At 36.0% G+C, this 14091-nt stretch overlaps 1 protein-coding gene across 2 annotated transcripts in view; it reads left to right on the top strand.

Moving 5' to 3' along the window:
- LOC120860211 (E3 ubiquitin-protein ligase UHRF2) overlaps positions 1–14091 on the top strand; it is a 72786-nt gene that overhangs the window by 15627 nt on the left and 43068 nt on the right. For both annotated transcript variants that reach the window (XR_005720267.1, XM_040235991.1), the window contains exon 3: positions 94–353. Coding sequence is in view for 1 of the 2 variants with exons in the window: in XM_040235991.1 (XP_040091925.1) it covers positions 94–353 (260 nt within the window). In the remaining variant the exon portion in view is untranslated. The remainder of the gene's footprint in view (positions 1–93; positions 354–14091) is intronic.

The raw sequence follows: 14091 nt of genomic DNA, 5'->3' as shown, positions 1-14091 counted from the left end.
CCGTGATAACTCTCAAAATAACTTGAGTCATATTAAGGTTTTTGAAGCAATAGATGAAGTTACGCTTCATTAACTAATTTTAAACTTTTTTAGGTAAATGAATTGGTGGATGCCAGAGATGTCGCCCTTGGTGCTTGGTTTGAAGCACGTATACATAGTGTTACTAGAGCTTCTGATGGACATTCACGTGGCAAAACTCCACTGAAGAATGGCAGTTCTTGTAAAAGGACTAATGGAAATGTAAATCATAATTCCAAAGAGAACACAAAAAAATTGGACAATGTACCCTCTACATCTAATTCAGATTCTGTTGCTGCTGATGAAGACGTTATTTATCATATCGAGTATGATGAGTAAGTGCTCATGATATTGAGGACTTCATTCATATTTTTGTTTGCAGAAGCAAAATCTCCCATTTCAAGATTGTTTTCAAATAAGTCTTTCTGAAGAGATCATCTAGGAGTCATGTTTGGTCTAGTACCATGTTTTTGTTTCTGTTTAGTGGTTGTAATAAGAGCTCCTTAACATTCAACATTTGGCTCATAAGTAGTTTGTGTTTGGTATCTTAATACCTGGCTTAATTTAATATGTAAGGTTTCTCTGTCTGGCCCTCTGGTATGTTAGGGCTTTTGCTATGCATTTTAAGAATATTTTAGAAAATACATAATAACGTGGGATGTAATAGTCTTTAGAATGGAGTTGAAATGTTTTCTGAAAGCTATTGCTGAGTTAATTCACATAAAATTTATACATATAAAGGGTACAATTCACTGTCTTTAATATAGTCACAGGATTGAGCATTATCGCAAACTAATCTTAGAACACTTTTATTTTCCCTCCAAAAGACTACATAAGCAGCAATCACTTCCCAATCTCCGTCTCCCAACCAAATGTTTTTAAATGTTCACGTGAAAACAGTATTAAGAACTTGCTTTGAGGGCCTAGACTCTAACACTGAATTATCATCTTCCTTACCTATTTTTAAAATCCTACTATAAAATTTATTATGGTGAAAGATTTCATATTTATTCAACACTACATAAACTTTTAAGTCTTCACTCAAGTGACATCTTCATATGTGTAGAAAATACGCAACCAAATATTTTATCAAATGTAAGCTCAAGATTCTAAAAGGGTTGTAATTTTTCTTACAAAAATGGTATAAAAGACTTTGGTGTTCACACATATTTCCAGGATACCTGGAAAGGGCTCGAAAGTAGATCCCTTTTATCGTTTCTGACACTTCTTATGGCTCTAAGTTGCCAACATGGCTTATTTCAAATGGGCCATCATACTGCTTTTTTTTTTTTAAACATAGTAGATGATAATAGAACCGACAGTTTAAATGAGTATTAAAATATGGGATTGGCCAGGACTTGAAATATTGGTAAATCAAGGCAGGGATAGGAAGGGATTGGAGTTGGTAGGTTAACAGTAACCAGTCTCTGGGCTTATGAGTACCATGGCAAAGAGGCAAGACACCGCATTAGTGGGGGACTTCAGCTATCTGTATATCTGTTGTCAACAAGTAGAGCTCTTGATTTGTTTTGAGTGTTTATTTCTTAGAGAAAAGAACTCAGAAACCAGCTACTTGGGACCTGATTCTGGCCCATAAAGGAGTTATTATTTGGCCAAAAATTAATAATTGTATAGAATGGCACAATGTGGATATAGAGTGAGTTTTAAACACTGAGTGAACTAAGGCTTACTAAATTTTTACAGGTTTAGGGGCTCTTAGTTGGTTTTGGAATACAACTTTCCAAGGGATAGGCCTGAGTTTGGTATAATGGTAAAGCATAAATCACCGTATCTTAGCATTTATTTGATTATTTATTTACTTGGTTGCACCAGGTTGGCATGTGGGGTCTAGTTCCCTGACCAGAGAAGGAACCTGGGCCCACTGTCTTGGTAGCGTAAGGCACTGGACAGTCCCTGGCTATTTTTTAATGTAGGAGAAATTTATCTTGACTAGAGTGAATGTTAGTAAAAGGAAGTGTAAACCCAGAATGCATGAGAAGACTAAAATTATCTGTTCAAAATAATTTCACAGGATGGAATTATTTCAGTACTGGCAACTTAAGGAAAACAGTATCTGAACTTTCTTTGAGAAATAAAGTATCAGAAGCTTAGTGGTAAATATCACTTACATCTTCAAAAAGAACAAAGGACTATATGAAATAAAGTATGAAAATAGATGAGTTTCTGGATAAGAGTCCCAAATAACAAAAGGCTGGTGTAAGCACCTAGAAAGACCCATGACCCCATATGGATGACAAATCTTGTTAAAATTTCATTCTTCATGGTTATCAGAAAAGTTAAAAATTATAGTCAAGTTTATGTTAATTTCAATAACTTATTAAACAAGTTCTTACTTTCTTGGGTGGAGGATGCATTGACAAGAGACTGGCATATATGGCTTAGCAGTAGTAATACAGATTCTTACTGAGTAGTAAGCTCTAACTTAGTAGAATGTAGCTGTCAAATAGTTACACTGTAGGGTATTTGATTAGAAACAAGATACCTAGAATAAGACTGGTGTTCCTGTTGTACTTTGCTGATTATTCTCTACTTGGATGTCTTTAGAACTCAAAATATAAAATCATCATGAAGAATAGCTGAAAGAACTAAGTGTTTAGCTTGAAAAGACTGGGATCAAGATGGCTTTCATATTTTAAAGGCTCTGGGAGGAAGTTCTGTACAACACAAAAGTAGGTTTCAGGATAACCTGGGCTTCCCAGGTGGCGCCAGTGGTAAAGAATCTGCCTGCCAATGCAAGAGACGCGAGAGACATGGGTTCAGTCCCTGGGTCGAGAAGATTCCCTGGAGGAGGAAATGGCAATCCACTCCAGTATTCTTGCCTGGAAAACTCATGGACAGAAGAGCCTGGTGGGCTACAGTCCATGGGGTCACAGAGAGTTGGACACGACTGAGCATGCACACAGTGCCCTTTAGGATAACAGAAACTTCCTACCAGCCAGATCTCTAAAGACAGAGAATGGTCTGCCCTGAGAAGCAGACAAAAACAAGCATTGACCCGCTTTAGTCTTAGATGGGGGATTACTAAATATGTTACATTGCAAACAGAAATAATCCAGTCATTCTAACTTCAATTTTCACTTTCAAAACAGTATTTGTCAGACAATTTTTTTGTACTTAAACTTAATAAATTCTAAGTGCATATAGGCTGCATTTATGATTCTGATCTAGTACTATTTCTCAGTGACTTAATTCATTTTTCTCATAGAATAAGTTGAAAGTAATCTGCTTGATTATTTCCAAACTCTGAGTGCAGCAGTACATTTGAACAACTTGTCATTTAGCCTTAGCAGAGGGATATGGTACTTGGGACCAAGGAACCTGACAAAGGAATTCTTTGGGAATAAGCTTAAAATGGTGGTGTTGAGAAGTTAGTTTTATGGTGACCTACTGGTCCTAACATACTAACCAGATCACAGTTTAAAACAATTTTTAATCTATGAGAAGTGACAGACATTACAGAATTATGATATAACTTATAAGTTCACAGTTTCACCAGTCTAGCCCCAAAAGCCAGATCTAGTAGTTAACATTTGTTATAGAATCTAAATGAAATCATTTGTTTCCTAATCTTACTTCATTTTTCCTCAAAATTACAGCTGCAGATATTCTAAGTTCATAAAAAGCAGGTTATAATAAGAGATTTATTTGAAATGTTTTAAGGTTTAAGAGTTTTTACTGTTTATAAGAGTCCCTTTTCTATAGATTCTTCAATGAACATAGACTGAATTTAGAGCTTCTTCCTACAGATAATGTAAAGCAAAATCATGGAGTTAACATCAGAGTACGTGATTCAAAAAACTTATTTGTGTGTGTTTTTTTGTTGTTCTGACTCATCTAGCATCACCCTTGTCTGAGCAAGGGTTTTGTATTTTTAGAGTTAAACCACCCCATTAAGTACTTTGAGAGAAAGAGTTGGCAGTATAAATATTAATTCTAGACTTTAGAGATTTAGATCCAAAGGATTCTTAAATCTTTTGTAAAGTTTTTTAAATTCTTAAAAGCAGCTATGTTAAGACAAATCACACAGCATTCAATTTGCCCATTTAAGTGTAAAACTCAATTTTTTTTAGTATATTAACAGGATTGTACAACAGTCACCACAATCTAATATAGAACATTTTCATCTTCCAAAAGCCTCATACCCATTAGTAGTCACTCTCCATTCCCCTACTTCTGCCCCCACCTCCATCAGCCCTTTTCTCAACCCCTCTCAGCCATAGGCAATCAGGAATCTTCTGACTCTGGATGTGTGTATTCTGGACATTGCATATAAATGGAACCCTCTAATATGTGGTCTTTTGTCACTGGCTTTTTTGACTTAGTAAAAGTAAACAGGTTCATCCATGTTGGAGCTTGTGTATCAGTACTTTATTCCTTTTTATTGCAAATAATTTATTGCCAAACCACATTTTACTTATCCATTTATCAGTTTATGGGCACTGATGTTTTCTACTTTTTGCTGCTATGAACCTTCATGTACTATTTTTTGTGGGGGCATTTTAATTTTTTGGTATGTATGTGGCAGAGGGATTGCTGGGCTATATGGCAGTTATATTTCATCTTGGGAAGAAGTGCCAGATTTATTTCCAGATGGCTGCACCATTTTATATTCCCGTGAGTTATGTATGGAAGTTCCATTTTCTCTGTATCCTCACCAAAAGCTTAACTACTTCTTGATTAAAGCCATCCTGTAGTATATATTTATATATATTTGCGTGTTGTATATACATATATATATGTCATTTTATAGTATTGTAGGTATAATTGACCTACAACACTGTAGCAGCTATAGGTGTTGAATATAGTGATTCAGTATTTCTATACATCACAAAATGATCTTACTCCTAAAGCGTGTTTGTTGGAGAAGGACTATGCCTGATCGAAACTTTTTTTTCCCTAGTGATAATTTGGCAGAAAATAAAAGGAAGGTAATACAGGAAATTAAAAATGCATGAAGTTGTTATGGTCAAAGAAAGAGAAGATGAAAATTTCCTTTATTTCCTAGTAATATTGTGCTGTATATTTCCATAGCTTTCTAAAAGTTGTGTTTATTCCCATTAGTTACTCTCTGTAGTTATTTAAGGTTTAAAATTTTTAAGGGTCCTAAACATTTAAATTCACAAAGCTATAACTGTAGTCTTGTGAGAATAGAGATCCCAAAGCTATTGTGATGAAGAGCCATGACCTTGACTCATGTGGAAGTAGATGAAAAGGGTCAGTCAGTTCCTTAGCATTTCTAGTAGTTTAATATGTCTATAGTGTAGCTTACAGGTACTTACATTAAGTCTTTTTTAAATTTAGGTTTACTTGTGGCTCAGACGGTAAAGCGTCTACTTGCAATGCGAGAGACCCGGGTTCGGTTCCTGGGTCGGGAAGATCCCCTGGAGAAGGAAATGGCAATCCACTCCAGCACCCTTGCCTGGAAAATCCCATGGATGGAGGAGCCTGATAGGCTACAGTCCATGGGGTCGCAAAGAGTCGGACACGACTGACAGACTTGACTTTAATTACACTAAGTCTTATGTACCAGACTCTGAGCTAACTTCTTACTGGAATGTTCATATAATCTTTAACATAACTATAATGTTACATTAACTCCCATATGAAGAGACCAAGACTTATGTAACTTGCCAGAGGTCACATATGTTAAATGGTCTGACTCAGAGCTTATGCATTAACCAATATGCATTATTGGCACTGTGCCTAAACATGGTATATGTAATTGGTAGTAGCCTACGTCACTTCAAAGGTCAAACATTCTGTATGACCTAAAGACTGGCTTTCGACTCTGCCAGGGTTTTAAAGCAGACCTCACTCACAACTTTGAGTTCAATCCTGGGTAGCTGAGGGCACACTACTGAGTTTATACTCATCACTTGGCTGCTCTATCAACAGATAAAGGCTTAAGTCCTTACCCTGCTTTTGTATTAAGAAACATCTGTTCCTTGTGGATTTGGTTTAGATTAATTTTAATTAGGCTAGTGGTTCTCAACCCTACTTCCATGTTAGTTGTCTAAGAAGCTTTAAAAATATCAATGCCTAGGACCTACTCCCAGAACTTCCTGTATGATTGATCTTTGGGACTTCCAAGCATTGGTGTCTAAAAAATTCCTTTGGGATTCTAATATGTAGCCATAGTGAGAACTATGGCCTTAGAACAGTGGTTCTCAAAGTGTAGACCTGGCTGGGAATGTGAGCATTATACTTGCTAGAAATCCAATTCCTTGTACTTAACTCCAGATATAATAAGTTGATATCTGTAGGTGGCCCTGCAATCTGGGTTTTAATATGTCCTCTGGGTGGTTCATATGTATACTCAAATTTAAGAACCACTCACTCATTGCCTTTTGCCCAACTTTATCATTTGCTATCACACACCTGCCTCTAAAGACCAATATGAGGGAAAGGGGTTGATATGACAATTTAAATATAGTGAATATATTAAAGACTGGAGATGATATACAATACCTGAGGAACCTGAGTGTTCATCTTTTAGTGCCTATATAGGTGGCATATGACTTGTTGATTTTTCCATTTTTGTTTTTATATAGATAAAATTGTTAGTTAAGTCTCTTTTCTATTAATAAAAGAATTGTATTTCATTTAAGCTAAATGATCTATATCATTTAAATGAGGGCCCATATTCCACTATGCAGTCTTTGTGCCAGCTTGGCTAACATAGGGAAGCAATGTCCATAACATGTTTGTGGAGAATTTATCTTTTATGATATGTTGGTAATTTTTTTGTTTATTCTTTATATATATAATATATATATATTTTAAACTGAAGGATAATTGCTTTACAGAATTTTGTTGTCTTCTGTCAAACCTCAGCATGAATCAGCCATAGGTATACGTATAGCCCCTTCCTTTTGAACCTCCCTCCCATCTCCCTCTCCATCCTACCCCTCTAGGTTGATACAGAGGCCCTGTTTGAGTTTCCTAAGCCATACAGCAAATTCCCCTTGGCTGTCTATTTTACATATGGAAGTGTAAGTTTTCATGTTACTCTCTCCATACACCTCACCCTCTCCTCCCCTCTCCCCATGTTTGTAAGTCTGTTCTCTATGTCTGTTTCTCTACTGGTGATTTTTTTTAGCCAGTTAATGTTTTGAGTTTTGTGACAATTTTAGTATGTTAACATCATTCACATACTGTTTCTTTTGACTTGATAATTTCTCTGAATTCCCCAAACTTGCACTTCCTCTTAAGAACTCAACCCAGATCATATAAAAGGAACATGGTAGTAGTATTTGCAGAATTAGCTCCAGAATGACTGTTTAAAAGTATACTTTATTTCTTCTCTCTGTTCCATCATCCATTAAGTATTGGTAAATTCTGGAGTGGGGGCCAACACTCTGTATAGTAGTTGAATATTTGCTCTGAGATCTAGTCCTGGCTTTGCTTCTGAATTACACTCTAAAATGCATCTGTGGTTTTAAGACAAGCTTCCTAAATTTGGCTTCACGTTGAATTAGATCTTAGAATCTTCCGACATCCATGCTTTCTTGCTTGTACATCCTTACAACGTGTACCTTTATAGGTCATTTGAAAAGGTGAATTTGGGAATACTAGTCATGTTAGTGGCTTTTTTAAATTGCTTTGTTAAATTTAGTGGTCTAATTTAGAGATCTTGGTTTATAAATTGGAGCTAATTTCTATAAAGAGAAATGTAAGTTAGAAACCTCTAGTAGTTTGAACAAGGAAGTATGTATCTAAAGAGGGAAAATGTTTATGAAAATTACTTTATTTCTATATCCTAATAATTGTCAGTGGCTAGGCAAAGTTGAAATCTTGAAACATGAGTAAGTGTTGAGTTTTCATAATGATGTGAAAATTACCATATAAGCTTTCATGTTCCATAGTGTTCACATTTAGAATAGAAATGTCGGTTTACCTTGGAAACAAACTTATTTTGAATTTTTAGTAAATTATTCTGAAGTACCCTTTTAAATGTATAGTTCAGTAATTCTCTTTTTAATACAATGCTATGTGCCAGGCACTCTACAAGTCCTTTACCTGGATTATTTCATGTAATCCTTGTTAAACAATCAATGGAGTAGATACTTTTCTAAGTATAAAGAAGGAATAACTGAGATTTAGAGAAGTTAGCTAACATACCCAGTATTGAATAGTTGATAGGAGGTAGATCGAGATTCGGAAAAGCACATACTTAGAACCACACTACCAGACTACCTCTCACTTTGAGAGAAGCCTGCTTATAAAATATTTTAATATATAAATAAATATGTATATGTAATTTTATAAAGCAGTTATGTTTACATATTTTTAACTTTTCTATCAGTCTCTCCAGTTATACTTTCACAGAATAGAAACCTTAAATCAATAAACAAATACCTGTGTGCTTTCTTTTTTTCTGTAAGGGAAAATAGATTATTAAACTGCTGTTTTTAACACAGTGTCATGGCTCAACCCATGAGATCAAATGGAATGAGATCAAATGGAACTGTTAGAGCATCACTTAGGACTTGGAGGGTAACTTATGCTAGGCTACAGTTAAAAGCCCATCTGGTGAATGTCTTAGAATAATGTCATTGCCACCAGCAGTCTTTAATATTTTTTTTTGAGTTATTCTGAGCCTGTGGTGCATGCTTTTGAGTAGCCTTAATTATGGTTACTACAAATAGAAGTCAGTGAGCCAATTTTGAATAAAATAAGTGGTATTTTTAAGTAAAAGTTGTTCTGTAAAGTAACAAAACTGATTTTCTTGAATGTATTGATGTGATCTGTTTCTAAAGAACTGTCAAAAATGTTTGAATGATTTCTGGGTTTTCACGGGAGGAAAGGAGTACGATTTTTAAAAATCAGGTCAGCGTGTCATGTTGATCTTGAGTAGGGAGCTATAAACGAGAAGTTACGGTTCAGAACCCTGGCGCAGTGCCAAGTCTGCTTCATTGTGTCTTGGTTGTTACTGACATGTTTGCCAAAAACTTAGAATATTTCCTCTGTGACTTGCAGTGTTCTGAATGGATAAAAAGCAAAAGGAGGGCAGAAGAAGTTAGATCTTTAACCTTATTGTGTTCTTCTCTTGTGTTAAAAGATAACTTAGTGCTTAGAAAAATAACTACAAATATTAGTTAAAATGACTACAGATATCAGTTGATTTCACTTTTTCAAGTTTATACATCATACCTTTATAGTAGTATTTCCCAAAGATGGTCAGCAAAACTGTGGATTCACCCAGATAAGGTGTCTATAGTGCAGTTTCCTGAGGGCTATCAAAGACTCACTCCCTGCATTGGGTTGGCCTGGAGTAGAGCCCAGGAATCTGCTTTTCAAACAGGCAGCCAGGGCCTTCTTAAGTATACAGATCATTGGTTCTGTTATAGGCAGCATAGTTTTCAGGCATTAGAATCAGAAATTTGGTTTGAATTCTAGGTCTTTGGTTAAGTTTTTTGCTTTGCTTTTTTTAAACTTTCAGCTTTAATTTCCTCATTTGTATATATCTACTTGACTGTGTTCTCTTTTTCCCTAACAACCTCGAAAAGTATCCAGTAATAATAGTCAAACTTTCTGCTTTTAATTTATTAATAAGACCAAGTTATTTTGGTAAGTACTCTAAAATAATTTACCTTTGGCATAGCTATTTTTAAACATAACTACATTATTTTAACAATTAAAAGTTATACACCATTGTTAACATGTTGTACAAATGAGTTTTATTTCCATGTATGTATTTAAGTCCTACTGTAAGCAGTTTTAAGTAAGTTATTTTTGTCTGTGAGTAAGCTGTACGTTTAAGGTGTGAAAGTTAGCAGTGCTACTTATTAGATTAAAAAATGCTCTCTTTTTGCATGTAGTATGACATTAAAGATTGGCTAAACTAGAACATGCCTCCAGATGAATGTTGTCCTTATTTAAGCATTTTAACCCCAGGAAGCCGTGTTTTGAAAGAAGGTTGCAGTGATAGTACTTTGCTTAATACAGTTTGAATCTTATAAAATGATTAGTTAGCTTACAAGTCACCTAAGGAAATGTACTTTTACTTTCTTATAACAAACCTGTTGTAAAAATTGTGCTTAATCAATTTCCTTGTAGTTTAATTCCCCAGGTTTTACTCAATTTGCTAATTGAGAACACAGTTGGATTTTGTTAAAATGTCACATAGTTCAGGATAAAGCATATACTGAAGGATAGCTCTAAATGATACCTGAAGAGTATGTAGAGCAATGAAAATGTTACTGGGAAGAAAAAACTTAGGGATATTTAAGGTTTATCTGAGAATATAGACTGTATAACACCAAAGTGTTTCTCTACTCTCACAGATGCAAAGTAGCTAACTAGAATAGTCTGTCTTACATCTCTATTAGGATAATAACTTGACTTCAGGTTCTGAGAACAGGAGGGCATGAAGTGTAATTAGGAAAAAAAGGACCCTGGTATCATCTTTCTATATCTGTATGTGGGCTCATGGCACAGTCTAGATAGAGTCAGCTTTGATATGTTCCTACCTCTCTGCTTCAGATTTTGAGGGATATCTTGAGCCCTGTTTTAGAATTTTTTTTAAGCTTCCAGCACTTTCCAAAATATTTCATGCAGTTTCCTGCAGTCTTCCTCAGTGCCACTGCTGGAAGAAGTCAGTGCTTGGACCAATTTGTAGTGCTTATCTTCAGCCCTTTGACTCCATGGGAGGCAGGGAATGCTGTGTTAAAGTACCTTTTTCTTATCTCTGTATAGAGTTCTTCATTGCCACGTAACTATCCTGAAACACAGTGGTCATAGTTGATTTATTACATTTTTTCAAGAGCTTTAGTTATATAAAAGATTTTTTTATTTAATGAGTTGCATGTTTCCAAACATTTGTCAGCCTGTTACATCCCAAACACACCAAAGTTTGAACATGGTACCTGCTTCTTAATGAAAACTTGGTATTTTACAGTGTAAGTTGTGATAGAAGTATGCACACCTAGCTTTCAGAATACCTTAAGTTCTGAGAATATAAGGTAGAGAAGGTAATTCTGTATTCCTGATGGAAGAGAATGCTAGGATACCAGGATAAGGAGATAGGAAATACGGCATTACCTGAGGGTAGACTAGTATGGATGGAGTGTAGAAGATACATGGTGAGTAACAAGAAACCAAACTAAAGGTGAATAAAGATTTCTAGTTAAATGTGGCAGATTAAGATGCATGTTTGTCTCCACTCCTTCTTAAACCCTCCTAGAAGACAGTAAAAGAATAAAGGCATAAGCCCCTGAGGACCAAAAAAAATGTGGTAGAAGTAAGACACAGAAGAGAAAACAGCAAACTTTTGAAAGGTAAGAAGCTAATGGGTAAATGATGCCTAACTTAGGCCATAAAGAGCTGAAACCTGAGTGGAAGCCAACAACAAGCAAGTGCACTGTGTTGAAGAACCTTAGGAAGGTTCGGATCTTGGATTTACCAGGTACTTTGGAGGTAGGCATGTCCATGGGGTGACAAAGTGTTGGACACAAGCAGTTGAGCACACACACATGGAAAAAACTGAGAACAAAAAGATTTATTTATATGAAAGAGCATTTTAATCACTTCTACCACATTCAAGGCTTAAGTCAAGAAAAAGGAAAACATGGTATTTGGGAAATAGGATTCAACACAAGAAGTAATGATAGGAGATCCCAGTGTGATATCAATGAAGAGCAAGCTGTCCAGATAAGAATAGGACAGAGGTATTTAGAAAATGTTTTGCAACCCAGAAGATTAGTAGAATACCTGAAATGTCTGAACACAGTGGAATTTTAACAGCTGTGGCAGAATGGGGGTAATTAATGGTGAAAGTGAAAGTGTTAGTCACTCAGTTGTGTCTGACTCTTTGTGACCCAAGGGACTGTAGCCTACCAGGCTCCTCTGTCCATGGAATTCTCCAGGCAAGAATACTGGAGTGGGTTGCCATTTCCTTCTCCAGGGGATCTTACCAACCTCGAGATCGAACCTGGGTCTTCTGCATTGCAGGCAGGTTCTTTACCATGTGTAAATAGAAAACTAAGCAAGTTGCAACCAAAAAGGAAACTTAAGTACACAATAGAAAACAAAGCTGTGGAAGAGCGGATGCATAATTAAAGCATACTTCATTAGTTAGCTGTTAACACTTATTAATATTTAGTCAAGATAATAAAAAAATACTGATATGTACAGACAACTCAGTTTGTTTAATGTGCTTAAGAACACTTAGAGCAGTGCCTTGTGTTAGTAAAGTATAAGAAAGAGGAGGATGGAGGCAAATGAGCTGTACATGAGGGGTGGGTAGAATCAGTTTGAAGTAAAAAGCAATGTAAGCACATTGCTTAAATGTAAATGTGGAGGTGAACAAAAATAGCTAAAAGTTAAACAGTTGCATCTGGGGAATAGAAATCAGAAGTGTAGTGGGCTGGAACCAGAGGCTGCTTGTCCTCGTTGTAAGCCTTGAGTGTTGACTTTGAGTTTCGTACACCTGTGGGAAAACTTTAAAATAAAGTGGGAAGATCCTTACACCTGAACTTGAAGCACAAAGCATTTTATTTTTTATTGTAGAAATCTTTAAACTTACGCAGAGGTTGAGAGAAAGTATAATGAACTCATCACCTATCTTTACTCATTTTGACCTCCTGGCCAATCTTGTTCAGTCCCTGCCAGCATCCTCAGGTACCACCACTGGATTATTTTGGAGCAAGTCCCCAGTTGTAAGTGTTTTCAACCAGAAATAGCCTTAGCAGCTATGGTGGGCACACTGCTCAGATCTTCAAGACAGAACTTGTTGACCTACAGGGAATGGTTGTAGTTAACTGACAACTTTTAATCACAGCACTTTTGAGATCTGTTACAGTGTTTGAGCCAAGGCCACACTCTTTCCTGGTTCATCTTGTTGTTGACATCTTAAGAGCATTCAACTGAGAAAATAGCTAAATGGATTCTTCTTAAAGTGTGCAGAAGAGAGCTAACATCAAGCCAGAGATTTACTACTTTTTGAAAGGTCGATGTGTGGTTGACCTTTGGCTGGTGTTGGGGAGCTAACTTTCAGGAGGATTCTCATTCCTTGATAAAAATGGTTGACTGTGCATAAGCTCTACAAAAGAAATATGGATTATGTTGAATACCTGCTTCTGAGAGTCTGGAATTTTGGTTTGTGCTAGGCATTGAATGCTGATGTGATCAATTCCTAATAAAACTCTTGAGCATTCTTTACTGCACATCCCTGGTAGACAACATTATAACACATATGTTGTCAGAATTTGTTGCTGAAGGAATTAAGCACATTTTGTGTGACTACTGGGAATGGACTGCTTGAGCTTGTACCTGGTTTCCTCTGGACTTGACCTTGTTTTTTTTCCTTTGCTGAATTTACTTTGTATCCTTTCATTATAGTAAATCATAGCCATGGGAAGAACTGTGTGCTCTTCTGTGAGAATGAGACCTGTGAGTTCCCCCAACAAATCACTGAACCTGACGTGGGGACCCCAGCATGTTAAAAAAAAAAAAAATCACACCTGAAATTTACAATGATTCCTTAAAATCAAATGACCAGTCAATGTTCAGACTTATGTTTTTAAAGTATATTCTTAGAATGTACAGATAAGGATAAAATTAAGATTCATCCATTGCATGTAGTTGCTAGGTTAAGTCTCAACCTACAGATCCCCCCGACTTTTTTTTTTTCTCCTTATTATTTGTTTATGCAAGTGACAGTTTATTCAGTTTTCCCACAGTTGGGACTTCACTGATTACATTTCTGTTAATGTTAGTTTCCTGAAAGCTTATACAGTCATCCCTTGGTATCCATAGGGCATTGGTTCCAGGACCCCAGTGCATACCAAAATCCATGAATGCTCAAATTTCTTAAATGACTTTTTGGGGTATAACCTATACACATCCTCTTATTTAAATCATGTCTAGATTACTTGTAATACCTAATACAATGTAGATATTCTGTAAATAGTTGTAAATACTATATACTAAAAGTGCTCAGTTGTGTCTGACTCTTTGTGACCCCTTGGACTATATCCCACCAGGCTCCTCTGTCCATGGAATTTTCCAGGCCAGAATACTGAGTGGGTAGCCATTCCCTTCTCCAGGGGA

The sequence above is a fragment of the Oryx dammah genome, unplaced genomic scaffold (assembly GCF_014754425.2).
Source record: "Oryx dammah isolate SB20612 unplaced genomic scaffold, SCBI_Odam_1.1 HiC_scaffold_11050, whole genome shotgun sequence".
In the NCBI taxonomy this organism is placed as follows: Eukaryota; Metazoa; Chordata; class Mammalia; order Artiodactyla; family Bovidae; genus Oryx; species Oryx dammah.
Note: the sequence above shows the minus strand (reverse complement) of the source record. Positions and strands in the feature narration are given on the sequence as shown.